This window comes from Aptenodytes forsteri, unplaced genomic scaffold (genome assembly GCF_000699145.1).
Source record: "Aptenodytes forsteri isolate BGI_AS27 unplaced genomic scaffold, ASM69914v1 Scaffold324, whole genome shotgun sequence".
In the NCBI taxonomy this organism is placed as follows: domain Eukaryota; kingdom Metazoa; phylum Chordata; class Aves; order Sphenisciformes; family Spheniscidae; genus Aptenodytes; species Aptenodytes forsteri.
In genome coordinates this window covers 1,330,092-1,343,461 of record NW_008795485.1, presented here as the reverse complement: position 1 = coordinate 1,343,461, position 13,370 = coordinate 1,330,092, and the positions used below count along the sequence as shown (strand labels likewise).

Genomic DNA, 13,370 nt, shown 5'->3' with positions numbered 1-13,370 from the left:
ATGATAGCTGGTAAAAATAAAGCCTTACTAGCACAAGCAGCTATAACAGCACAGAGAATTTACAACTGAGTGGTTTTTTTCCAGGGTGGGCTGGCCACAGTCTGGTGATGGCCTTTTTATAACCCTTATCAGCTCCCACACAGATCAGGTCCATCTGTTACTTAATTTGAACGGAGACACTCCTAAGCTTTTGTTCGCTAATCTCTCGCTGCACATCTACATTGTTCTCTAGCAGGGCAGCCCACCCGTGAGTCAGGCTTGGCTTGCTGATCTCGGGGAGGTGCCGTGGAAAACTGGAATAAAAGAAAGGCACGCAGCTCGCTCTGGCCACTTGACCAGCACGGTCCACCTGCCTGCTCCCTTTTATCAGCTTGAAGGGGCTTTTAACCTGCAACTTGGATGCTGGAGCAAACATACAGCCAGCTCCTTGGACTGGAGGCAAGGGTTGAAAGTTAAGACTGACTACTACAAAGCAAAATCCTACTGACTGCATCTAATGGCATAGGCTGGGTTTTTCAAACAGACCTATATGAACTGTCACTTAGAAAGGTAGTGAGACACCTAAAAATGTAAGTGAGGATCAATAGGATGCCTAATTCCCACTGAAATTCGATAAGAATGAGGTATGCCATTCATTCCCTGCCCACACATTTATGCACCCTTTATAAATCCAGTCTTTATATATCACAAGTGCATTTAAGTCCCTTAAGCTATTCCCAAAACCCCAGCCAAGGGACAGTCGGACAAAAAGCCCCAAAACCTTACCAGAGCCAGAGTGGGTTAGGCTTTTTTTGGTATCTCATTCCTATGCCATGCCGTGTTGCCTATCCTACACCACCTTGTCTATGCTGGCACAAGTTGCATTGTGGAATCGCAGTGAGATGCACTGGGGATGGAGAGGAGGAAGGATAAAGAGCCTGAAGCACTGAGAGACAAAAGGATGGATATTTTGAGGTGCAGATGGTTGGTTGTTTCTGAAAGTTAGGGCTTATGGTGATTTCCTCAAAATAAGCTGAGGGCAGAAACGTGGCCTCCCTCTTCCTTGTCTTATCCAGTCCAGCACTGTGTGGCTTCCTCTGCTCTTCCTCTGGAGGTTTCTCACACATTTAACAGTTAGCTTCCTCCCTACCGCATACACACAACACTTCTAAGGCAGGGACAGTCCTGGGGTCAGCTGGGCTGCCCTTAACAACAATGCTTGTCTCCTGCCTGCTGCTCTGATCATCTCTGCTCTATCGTCCTTGTCACCGTTTCTTTCACTGCAGCTCACAGTATTGAGGATGGATGCTCTAGGAGGCATCTCCAAACCGGCAGTCAAAAACGTGCTGACATACAGAGGGTTCGGCTAACATGTTTCTAACACCTAACAATACATCACCCACTCTCACTCAGTAGCACTCCTGCTACACAGAGTAACCATCCAGAAAGCGAAGATGCTTAACAAGGCACGTGGTTCATAGCAGCATTCCCACATGGCTTAGGTGCATTTTGAATTGCAAATCAGGCAACGGCTTAGTGACGATGGACACCTCAAGCAAGGCATATTTTTGTTGCTTTAGTGGGCAGGTGTTTAAACACAGCTGCATGGTTTTGTACTGCTTGTGCCTGACAGTGCATTAACTAAAATTACTGTATCAGACAACTGCAATATCGGCAAAGAAGCATTGAACAATACTGCAGCATAGACTGTTGGCAGCAACTGTTTCCTGGTCACCCTTTTTACCTTGCCTATAATACTTTAGGAATACTTTACCTCCTCTTCAAATTTCTGCCTAGAGTTTTTAAACAGAGAAGAGATTAGGACGGAAGGAGATGGAAGGTCAGGCTTTACTTTAAACCCGGTACGGAGAGAGGAGATTTAACACAGTAGTCTATAAAGCTGCTAGTTTTTTTCTGAAACTGCAGTTTCAGTGTAGCATTTTAAAATGATTCAGGTAACATGAGTCACAGTAACAAGCATGGGCTGGATCTCTTTAGCTGAAAGAAGTGCCATAAGAATATGCTGTAGACTTCACTGCCTTGTCCTGGATTCTATTTTGGAGAACTGATGGCATTTGGGATTCAACCATATGTCTGGCTGAGTCTGTAGCACATACAGATCTGGTAGGTATTCGGAGATGTAGCACATACAGATCTGGTAGGTGCGTCTGTTGTGGCATGCATGCTGCTCTGGAAAGGAATGCATGTCTATGCCCGGCTGTTCTCCAAATCCTGGATGCTGAGGCCTTTGAAGTGAGATTTACATAACACAAAACCTTTGCTGCTTATTTGCACTGGGCTGAAAGAGGCCTAAAGGAACATCTTTGGAATACTCTTTTTGAAAGGTGGCAGTCGCCACTAATGATGATTTAACACGCAAAACAAAGCAACCTCTAAGTGTGGTCACCAAAGAGACAACACTTGCCGACAGCAGGGAAACGTGACATAGCACAGATGCCCAGGCTCCTTCAACAGGAGAGTGCTGACAGCTGGGCAGCACTGGCTTGGTGCAGATTCCTCCAGCCCCATGGAGACTGGTGAACAAGGGATACCTCAAAGTAACGCTAAGAAGAGCTGTAAAGGTGACCTGCTCCTGCTTTGCAATCTGCCTGGTCCCTTGGGGTTTTTGTTTTGTTTCGCTCCCTGCATAGCTGTAGCCTTCTTGTAATTTAGAACATGCTACTTGCAGTATTCTTCTGCCACACACAGAATAAATCTGTCTTAGCAGTGATTTAAGCAGCCACATTGATCTCTGCCCACAGTCAATACATGTAATAATGTCAGAACCTCTCAGACAGTCTCTAAGGACTTAGCTCCTTTCTAAAATCTGCTGTCATCCTGCTTTGTGCCTGAGGGATAGACCTAAATCTCTTGTGTTTAGTGGGTGGGAAAAAGCCCGCTGTGAACAATTTCCAAGAAATGAGATGGGGCTGGAGTTTGATGGAGTCCCACTGTCTTGGAGTGAATGCTTGTAGAGTCATAACTCCTTCAGAGTAACACAGCATCGTGGTATTACTATCTCCACCTTCAGCTGAACTTAGTAGTTACAGTAGATGTACTTCAGTAGGACTCTTACCATGCTATCTACTTGATGGGGGACAATTTTTCTGAAAAAGATCTTGTGTCAGCAAGAACGTATAACAAAAAACAAACTGGTACATCAAGTTTCCTTTAAGGAACGAGGAACCCTTTCCCTCCCCATCTTTCTCTAGCTTTTCCAAAAGGAAGATTTATAGGATAATACAGACCAGATAGATGCTGTGCAAGCTGCCTTCTGCGGCTCTGCAGGTGCAGTGCAACTCTCTATAGTCATCTGCTGCTTCAGGTCTTAGAAGAAAGCTATCATTTGTAAAAGTGTCTTTGTAAGGCAGTTCCCCAATGAAGGAGGGTGCTGTCTCTGAAGAAGGCAGAACCTACAACTTCCCCCCTTTTGAAAACTGAGCCAAACGCATTATCAGAGCCACCTGTCCCAGGCAGGAAGCCAACCAGGATCTCCACAGTTAAGCTGAGTGCTCAGGCCTGGGCCTTCAAGAAAAGCTCTCTTGGTTCCAGAAGCAGGAATCTCACAGCAGAAGCAATCAAATGCCTTGTTTGTATGAAGTGCCCTACACTATTGTTGAAAACGTGTCCAAAGATTTCAAAAGGATTTTCCCAAGATTGTTTTTTGTCTTCTGGTGACTAGCTACTTCTAATGCTGTGGGGTTTTGCTGGGATCAGTGAAATCTGTTTATGCTCACAAGGGAGCAAAGCAAGGATCACAACCCCAGACAGAACACCTGAGAGGATCAAAGGATGAACAGAGGGAAAGGAACGTGTCAGCGTCTTGTGGCGTAATTACCTTTTTTCAAGGGGTAGGTCTGGAAGCACCAGGCCTGATGAAAATGGACTCTGCTTCACAGCAGAGTTGAAGAAATTACTCGTGGTTGCTTAGACCACCTCCTGACTGAAACAAACCAAGACCAGAGCACCTGCTTTGACCTGCTGGGAACCAGCGCTGAAAATGGCGTTCTCCTGGCTCTCCGAAGTAAAGCATAAGCAGACTGAAAGGAAAGCGCTCACTGCACTGCCCTGTTATTTCAGCTCTGATACACAAGACTTCTCCCAAATAGCTACGTTATAGTCCAGAGCATTGTCATCGTCGTTCAATATTGGATTTCTCCCAAATGCTGCATGAATGTCTCAAGTGCAGAAGGGGGAGGCGTGGAAAGGTCCTGCTAAGAGCAGTTTTGGCTGGGCCAACTATTAGTTTGCATGAGCCAGTGGCTTTTATGTGAGTAACAATTGTTTTGTACACAAAGGCAGCTTCTCAGCCTTGCTGAACTCCAGCTCTCCCCAGTGGTCTTTGGGGTATAAGCACCGAGAGCCAAGGCACCGAGGAAGGCATCAGCATTTAAGGAACAACGAGGGATAAGAATCGGCAGGGAACATTTCAAAAATGCTGAAAGGATTTTAGGTGTTCAAGGCCCTTGAGCTTTCAGTGGGAGGGCCTTCGCAGCTCTTGGGTATTTCTCAGACTGCTGCCCTGGCTCTGTTATGCTGTCTGATTCACTCCACCAGAGGAATTTTGCCCCTGCATTGTCAGATTCTCTCTGTCCAAAAGCTTTCCACCCTGAAGGGCAGCACACAGGAATTTCCAACTGTCTGTCATGATGCTGAAGAGCGTTTCTTTCTCCATATCTCCCTTCAGCTGCCTTTTCTGCTTTCTATTCAGGTTTGTTACGACTTTTTTTTACTCCGAGTAATGTCACTCATGTCATTCTCATGTCACTGAGGCACTGGTTTCCATCATCTTTAACTTGCTGTTTGATCGAAAGTCCAGTGAAGTCGGTGGGCATCCTCCCCTAGATTTCAATAAACTTCTGATTGGATTTGTAACAGCAAAGTTGCGTATGAGGCCATGGCATCCCCCTGTAGCTGGTTATCTGGCACCGACTATAGTACGTATCCTCCTCCTGTAAGACAGGGCTTTGGAGCAGCCTGTGTTTTGCAGAATATCATAGTCTGACTGAGAGGTGATGGGCTTTGCAACAACCAGAACACCTGGTTACAAAATACCCTCTGTGATGAAGGCATGGCTTGCCTCTGCTGTCTGATTCGCTTTCTTCCTACTGCGCCGTGCGGGAAACTGCCTGCTTGTTTCCTTCTCCCTCAGGAGAGCTGTTTGTGAGCGTGGCTATCCAGTAGCGCGTGATTGTTGGTACCTGCTCCGGTGAAATGCACAGCAGAAAAGACGCAGAAGGCAGATTTTTCAAAAGAAAATAATACACGAAAGATGGAAAATTACTGTGTTAATTGGAAGCATTTTGGTGCTCAGCGCAAGAAGTACAGTAAAGGGCAATAGCTTGTGGTATAAGGGTGCCTTGCAGCATTGCGTGACTGAGCTTTTGTCCCAGTGTCAGTCTGGCTGGGACTCTACCCAAAGAGCTGAACTCCTCTGTTTTCTCCTGAATTGCAGTCCTTTCATGATTTCCTACCTTGCATTTTACATTACCACGCTGAGTCTTAAAAATACTTAAAGATGTATGAAATGTGCCAGGCCTCTAACATACGCCGATTACATCTTTAATCAGCGTATGTTAGAGGCCTGGCACATTTCATCTTCTACGAGCTGACCGGAACTCTTGAGGTTGGTCTGCTTCCTGTCTTTTCCTGATCATCAAATTAATTTGCAAAATAATACATTCACTCTTGCATTGTCAGAGTAAGAGTTCCTTTACCATCTAAATAAGCATAAGGCACAAGGAAATGGCTTGTGCTGGCACTGGTTTTGTGCCATTATGTTAATCCTCTTTAATTGCTACTTCTAACAATTATATTTTCCTGTATTTACACCACAACTCCTAAATAAACTTAGGCCTGCTGGACCGGCATTAGTAGCCAGGAATAGGTTTTATCTAGGGAAGTTAGTCCTTGTAGCTGGCTGAGAAGATTTCTCAGCAGGCAGTGTGTTTGTAGCTGGGTGACTTATGAGCTGTGCTATTTCTTATTACCTTCTGTTTGTTTTTCCAGGCTACAGACTCTTGGCTGTGGAACTGACGTCCAGCAACACCAAGCCCGTGGTGCAGGAATTCCAGAGTGAGTGCTGCGGGGGCCCGCTGGCTGCCTGACGCGATGGCTGCACTGCCCTCTGCCTGGGGACTTGCATCAGTCCAAACAATTGAGAAAAATTTGCTTCCTGCTCATGGTATCTGGTTTCCTGGGGGAGGCAGGACAACCGAGAGCCTGAGATTCAGAAAAGTGCTTAAGAATACATCTGTATCTCTCCCTGTTCAGCAAAGCACTTGATTGAAATGGTTTATTGAAGTCCCTTGCAAGCCATTGGCATTACAAAGTGTCTGCCTAAGTGCTTTTTTGAACTGGATCCCAAAAAGAGGAAAGGCGGTCGCCTTGCAATTAATATACTGAAAAGGAGGTCGGGAAATTTATATTTTATCTTGGCCCTACTACAGACGTGCAACGCGATACTGGGTAAGCCACCTCTCAACCCTGCTGTGATGCCTTCTTCTGCAGAGGAGATGGAGATGACAATGCCTACTTCAAAGGGGAGCGGGTTTGCTGAATTTATCCCCAGGCATCATGGTCCTCAGTACATTACCAGACACCACCCAGGGAGATTCTGCATCCCTGACTCACATTGTAGGCTCTGATTAGCAGCAAGACAGTGCTGTGGACTCACCCTGTCCTAAGGTCTTGTTTGCTGTAAGTTAGAGCCTGTAGAGAACAGTGTGTTCATTTCTCTCCATAGTTGGTATCTGTTCGGCTATTATTTTTGCTGGCCAAAATCCACCTTCCCCAATAGCTCCTGGAACCCAGCAGTGTTTCTGTTTGTGAGGCAGATGAAAGAGAAGGCGTTGCTTTGTGGGCAGCATCTCCTAATAAAACACTGTGCAAAACTGCTTAAAGCAGAGCAAAAATACAGCTGCTTCCTATTAATCTGTATTTCCTTTATTTCTCCTGCTAGGCGTTGAGCTGTCCTGCATCATTAAATCCACCGTAACACCACATCCCAGAATCGAGTGGAAGAAGATCCGAGATGGCGAAACCTCTTACGTATTTTTTGACAATAAAATGCAGGGTATGAAGATTCATTGTTCTTAGACTTCCAAAACAGCCTCAGAAACAATACAACTGAGAACAAACAAGTCTTTTAAAGGCAGGACCTCTGGCTGTCTTGCTGCTTTCTTCTGGAGCTAGTGTTCAGCAGTCGAAGTGCAAGATGGAGAGAGAGCAGGATGTTCTTTGCTCTCTGCCCTCATTATTGACAGTTCACAGTAGGGAGCCACAAAGAGCTGGAGTGAGATCCTATGTAGGAGATACTTCTTGGGTAAGAAAGCAAATGCTACAGCGTCCCTTCTCCAGCACCTGTCGGTCCTTGCTGGAGGTCACTGGGTGTCTGAGCTCTCGGGACCAGACACTGACCCCTCCTGTCTTTCCATATGGAACTGGAGGGCTCCACCCGCACTTCAGAAGGGATCTCTGTCTGGCACTGTCAGTGCTTACTGCTGAGGTAGCACAGTGCTTTGCAGCATCCTGGGAGCACGTCATTAGAAGCCAGACTCTTTGGCTTGACAGTGAAACTCAAACACAGGACTGCCAGTAGGGCTTGACTCCATCTGGAATTACTCCAACACTTTAGATGGGACCAACAGCCACATTCAAATGAATCTTCCAAAGGAGACAAGACCTGACGCTGTCTTGGAAGTCCAATTTTGGCACAGTTTTTGAGCTCTGGGGTGGTGCTTTCCAGTTCATCCTCTTATATGGTTAGCAGCACTGGTTTCCTTTGTGGTCACTGGTGAGGGGTGTGCTCCTAACTTTAGAGCATCGAGTTCCTTTCAGGTGGTTCTCTTGACTCCAGAAAGAGTCCAAGATCAACCACTTAATTCAGATGCCTAAAGTTAGTCTGTGTGACTACCCTGAAATTTTTCTCTCTTTTTCCTCTGTATCAGGAGACTTTGCGACTCGTGCAGAAATTCTGAGCCAGACATCGCTGGTGATTAAAAACACCACCCGGATGGACACTGCCACATACCGCTGCGAAGTGGCAGCACCTTCTGATACTAAAACCATAGATGAGATTAATATCCAGCTTACAGTCCAAGGTATTACTTTAAACCCAGATACCTCTGCAAGCACTGCTAGCTAACAGAAGAGGCCGTGAGTCTCTCCAGAGTTGAAACAGTGGCACTCAACAGACTCTGGAATTTGTCATTTAAAACCAGCTGGAAATAGTGGAAAGTTTTGATGCCTTTGTAGCACAGCCATCTTAGAAAGTATATCAGAAATTATTTAGTTCTACTCAGCAGTGCCATTCACATGGTTTGTGTCTTTCCCACAGTGAAACCTATGACTCCTAGATGCACTGTGCCTAAAGCTGTACCTGTTGGCAAGACAGCCTCTCTTCACTGCCACGAGAATGAAGGTTACCCAAAGTCCACTTACAGCTGGTACCGCAACAGTGAACCTTTATCACCAGACACGAAATCAAATGCCAAATTCCAGAATTCCTCCTACACCTTGAACCCCACCACAGGCACTCTGGTAATGCCCTTACAGACATAATCAAGACTTGTTTCGCTGGACAGGTTATTTTTAAGGTCACTTGTAAAAGAAAAAAGTCATTGCATGGCTTTCAAAGAAGGTATAATTTGAAGAAGGTTAGGTGTTCTAGGATCTGGATGACTTGGGAAAGGGAAGATTAATGACAGAAGAAGGTATTACCCTAGCTGATTGGTTTTGATCACTGCCAATACCACACACCTTTTTAGAAAGAGGGAAGGAAGATGTCTCACAGCCCACCGTGAAGCCTGGGCAATGGAGAGTTGCTTATACATGCTTATACCTTCACAGTGCCTTCTGTCTCTCACGTCCTGCTAACCCCCTTTCTCCTCACCAGGTTTTCCATGCCGTGCACAAAGGAGACACAGGCCGTTACTCCTGCATAGCAACAAACGATGCTGGCTTTGCCAAGTGTGAGGAGCAGGAGATGGAAGTCTGTGAGTGGCTCTACATACTTTTCATCAATGCTGATTAATATATCACCATAAATAAATTGCCATCACCATAGGGAAAGAAGGGGGACATCCTAGAGTATTAAGTCTTTCCTGCTTTCTCATAGCCCCAAACACAGGAAGAAAAAAAAAAATCTAAAAATTCAGGGAAACATTAGAACACTGTTCAGATTCATGAACAGTTTTAGTCTTGGAGTCAGGGACTCGCTAGTTCCCTATGAATTATTGGGGTTTGCTTAAAATATTCAAGAGATGTCATTTTAGTGTATGTAAAGCTAGAATATTGCTACCGCCTTAAAGAAATACTGGATGATGGCTTCTCTCTTTGCCAGATGACCTCAATATTGGTGGGATAATTGGTGGAGTCCTGGTGGTCCTAGCAGTTTTGGTGCTCATCACTCTTGGCATCTGCTGCGCCTACAGAAGGGGTTACTTTGCAAATAGCAAAGAGAGTGGGGAAAGGTAAGCTGGTATTCAAAGTGTTCTTATACAAGTTCCTGCGCCCACACCCTAGCATGAAGGAGTCTGAAGGGCGTCAGAAACTGGTGGCTAAAATGTATTTCAGTGCCTGTCTTGGACATATTTCTTCCTAGTTCTGTACCAAAGACTACAGGCCAACCCAATTCTTGAAGTATCCAATTCCCCACTGTAAACCCTGCACCATGCTGAAGGTTTATTTGCCTAAGGGAGAATTTTGGTATGGCTCCTCTTGTGCTTCCTACCAAAACCAGACAGAGGAGCGAAAGCCGTGCTCTAATATCCTCACGCTTTGCACAGGAAGGGGAGACCAGCACAATTAAATGCCTACAGGTGTTTGTCCGATAGGTTATGTGCTGTTGGCATAATGAGGTCTACAATTTAATGAACAGAGCTCACTGCACAATTAGTTTAAAGCATCAGGACATGCATAGAAAATGTATGCAGAAGAGTAGGCTCTCTGCAGGAAATCTCACTAGTTGTGAGAACCTAAATTTGGGATTAAAAACAACCATTTTAGAATGCACATTAAAATGTTAAAAACAACAGCATTAGCATCAGAAACAAGCCTTGATACCTTACAGAATCTGTAGAAGAGATAATATATGTAAAACCAGGATTCTCACCAGATAAGATTTGTTCTGTTAAATGTTGCTTTTCAGCAGAAGTCCTGTCTTTTTTGGTTAGGTTTGGTTTTTCAGAAAAAGCTCCAAATACCCTATTTAAATGCAGCTGAGGGTTGGCATACACTGGACTTGACAGTCGTATATAAATTATGAATTCCTATGGGATCGCAAACAAGTAGCGCTTCCTTATAACTAAGGAAAATGCTGAAGGCATCTGGCAGTGAAGGTTTAAAATGAACTTTATAATTGCCACAGGAAACAATGCAGGAGGCACACAGAAAGATAGCGCACAGGGACCAGAGCAGAAGAGCCCAGAAAAGAATCGGTTAATCTCTTTGCAGAGTTAGTCTTGTGGAAATATACAGCAATCTTTTTACCCTGTGCTGAAGGGGAATTAAGAAAAAATCCCAGTCATGATGAATGATGGAATAAGCACAGATCTATCATTTGAGCAATGAGCTGGGTTTCTCTCTGCTTTCTTTTCATTCGGCTGCTCTTCCTCATTTTCATCTTTCTCAGCACCTCCCCTCCAAAATCCTGCAGTCTCCTTGTCCCAGAAATGAGATCTTTTCCTTTATTTCAGCTACAAGACTCCAGCAAAACCTGATGGCGTTAACTATATCCGGACAGATGATGAGGTAACAAATGATTTGCATTTAACATCTCTCTGTTTGGGAGAGGAGGAGGGTGGGCAGAGGACTACTAGCTTTTTTAGGGCCTACAGACTTTCTTAGAGCGGGCACCACTCAGAAGCGAGGATGTAGAACAGAGAGAAAACAGAAGGGTGAAGGCTGAGTCATTTCCTTAGAAATGACGAACAGTTTAAGTTGCCTTAAGTGACTGATGCCAAGAGCTATCAAATGCAGCTCTGCTCTGTCTCAGTCATCTTACGGCTTGACCCCCTGAGGATGAGTTTCATTGGATTAAGTGGGCAGGCCATGATGCTTTTACAAGAAAATGTGCATTTTGGGATTTGACTAGATCACTAAGCTTAAGATCAGAGAAAGCCTCTCCCTGTTAGCAGAGATACTGAAGAGGGAATGAGAAGGTCCCCTGCCATGCCTTGGCATGCAAGGAGGACAATAGGAGAAGGAGCACCTGGCCGGTATGACTGGTGTCTCCCTCTCCTTACCAGCTGGAAGGGGGTGCTACCTAGACCGAATGCTAGAAGTTACGCAGATTGGATGTACCTTTCATGGGCATGTTGCAGTCGGGGGCAGCAGGAACAAAGAGGTGCCTGGAAAAGCCACTAGATCCTTCCTACATCCGGAACTGTTTTGTTGCAGGGTGACTTCAGACACAAGTCTTCATTTGTCATATAAGACACCAAAAGAATATTGCAAACCAGCAAAAGCAAGTGTGAAAATACCTCCTCCAGGAACTCAAAGCGAGAGCAAAAGATGAATTAAGTGCGCTTGGAAGAGTTTGGAACACACAAGAACTTGATAGCTAGCTATCTGTATATCTTTTTTTTCTTTGCCAAAGTTTAAAGTAACTCCTCACTGCCCAACTTGCATCTCCCCTGCCTCCGGAGATACCAACAGGATCACCTAAACCTGTCCTTGGACTAAGGAAGCGTTTTAATACTTCCCAAGAGACCGGGCTGTGGAAGTTTGTGGAATTGCCTTCTGTTTGTGCTGCAGGGACACAGCCACAATGTGCAAACCAACCAGGGGAACAGCGTTAGGTAAACGTGTAGTAGACATTACTAGTACAAATTACTAGTAGACAAAAAAGGTGCTGATACGGCAATAGACGGACTTCAAAGAATAAGATTTATCCATGCAAGGGGGAGTCTTCCTCTCAGCAGCTTGTTGCCCAGGCCTGGCTGGTGACTTTTACACATTTGTGATTGTCTTGCGCTTTTGACTCTGACTGCTCAGGTGCAGAACGGGATATCTGAATAGCCTACAGTGACAGATACCGATGCAGTAAATGCAACTAATGTTCTCAGCCCTTTTGTAAACTTACTGAATTCTCGTTACTCCATTTAACATGAAACACGGGCAGCATCAGGCCAGAAGGATTGCTTCCGTTCACTGCTTTGTAGAGAACCCATTGCACGCAGGTAACCCCTCATTCTAATCTGCACAAAGCAGGCTTGCCTCTTGCGTCTTGTGGTGTTTTAAAGAGGCTTAGAGTGGAGGCAGAGAACCTAGTGCTAAGACATCCCTTTCAGGAAAATTAAAGCCAAATAATTTCAGGGGCTAAGATTCCCATAAGAGGTACTGAGATGTCTTCAAGCTTTTTTACCTTCTCCATTTATTTTGTAAAATCCCACATTCTAAATTTTTTGCAAAGATCTATTTTGATTACTTCAGAAAAGGTAACTTTTCTATTTAAAGTGTAAATACACGATGCCAGCAGTGTTTAACGTAGCTATTTTTTTACTTTTTAAGCTACAGAGAGGAGCTCAAGTATTGCTATAGTACGGCACTGTCAGAGCATATCAGTATTATTTCAAAGTGTAATAAAAAACTGCTGGTGGAACAGCATCTCTTTCCTCTTAAGCTAGCTTCAGCAATTTCCTTGTCACAAGAGGTCTTACCAGACACAGAACAGAGTCACTCAGGGATAGTTTTTGTAAATTTATGGCAGGAGCTATCAACTTTTTTATATATAAAACTTACTTTTCTTGCCAGCGACCAACACTTTGTTTTTGTTGTTGCAAGAAATATCCAGGAATGGCTTTTGGATTCAGTTCCAACAAGGTGACAGAGTGACTTCAATGTCTGCTACCCCTCTGCAAGTTCCCTAAAGCACTAACACAGTGTGACAGCTATGGCAACTTTACAGATTTAAACTGCATAGCCAAGGCAACTGTTTCTGGAGTTGGGAAAGCAAAAGCTCGATACAAAAGCACTTTTGTAGTGTCAGTTGCAACTTTTCTCTAGAAGGTAAAAGAAAAAAAAAGAAATCTAGTTTTCTTGCCTTTAGAGAGAATAATTGGAAAGGCGTGTTTCCCAGAAACATGTATGTTGATAGTGTTGAACAGCATTGGGTAATATAGGACTGCAAGACGTGGATGCAACACTAGAACTGTGCTGTGGTTTAAGAATTTTTTTTAATGTAGCATAATTAGTGTTCTTGTATTTCCAATATGAATTGAGTTGTCTTAACTTTTCCTGTATACAGTATTTTGGATACTTGACGATTTGGACTGTCAGTGTTATTTTTTAGTGTTCTACATTAATCTGCTTTGTTTCCTAGGGGCCTCGCTGGACATGCCATTGCTGCATTTGTTTTGCCTAAACAAAGTGTTACCACCTCTCCTTTT

The 13,370-nt window shown here is 44.5% G+C and overlaps 1 protein-coding gene across 1 annotated transcript; it reads left to right on the top strand.

The window, feature by feature from the left end:
• Positions 1–5,945: 5,945 nt before the first annotated feature.
• JAM3 (junctional adhesion molecule 3) lies at positions 5,946–12,995 on the top strand. The gene is made up of 8 exons (XM_009281302.1): positions 5,946–6,054; positions 6,941–7,054; positions 7,929–8,081; positions 8,318–8,520; positions 8,876–8,975; positions 9,323–9,452; positions 10,677–10,731; positions 11,380–12,995. The coding sequence occupies exons 1-8, from the start codon at positions 5,946–5,948 to the stop codon at positions 11,413–11,415; spliced, it is 900 nt and encodes a 299-aa protein (XP_009279577.1). The 3' UTR covers positions 11,416–12,995.
• The last annotated feature ends 375 nt before the right edge of the window (positions 12,996–13,370 follow it).

Excerpts from the sequence above, each read along its gene's own strand:
- JAM3 (XM_009281302.1), top strand. The coding sequence starts at position 5,946 with ATGAGCTGTGCTATTTCTTATTACCTTCTGTTTGTTTTTCCAGGCTAC. Across the intron at positions 6,055-6,940 it reads CGTGGTGCAGGAATTCCAGA|GCGTTGAGCTGTCCTGCATC; the intron begins GTGAGTGCTGCG and ends TTCTCCTGCTAG. Across the intron at positions 7,055-7,928 it reads TTTTGACAATAAAATGCAGG|GAGACTTTGCGACTCGTGCA; the intron begins GTATGAAGATTC and ends CCTCTGTATCAG.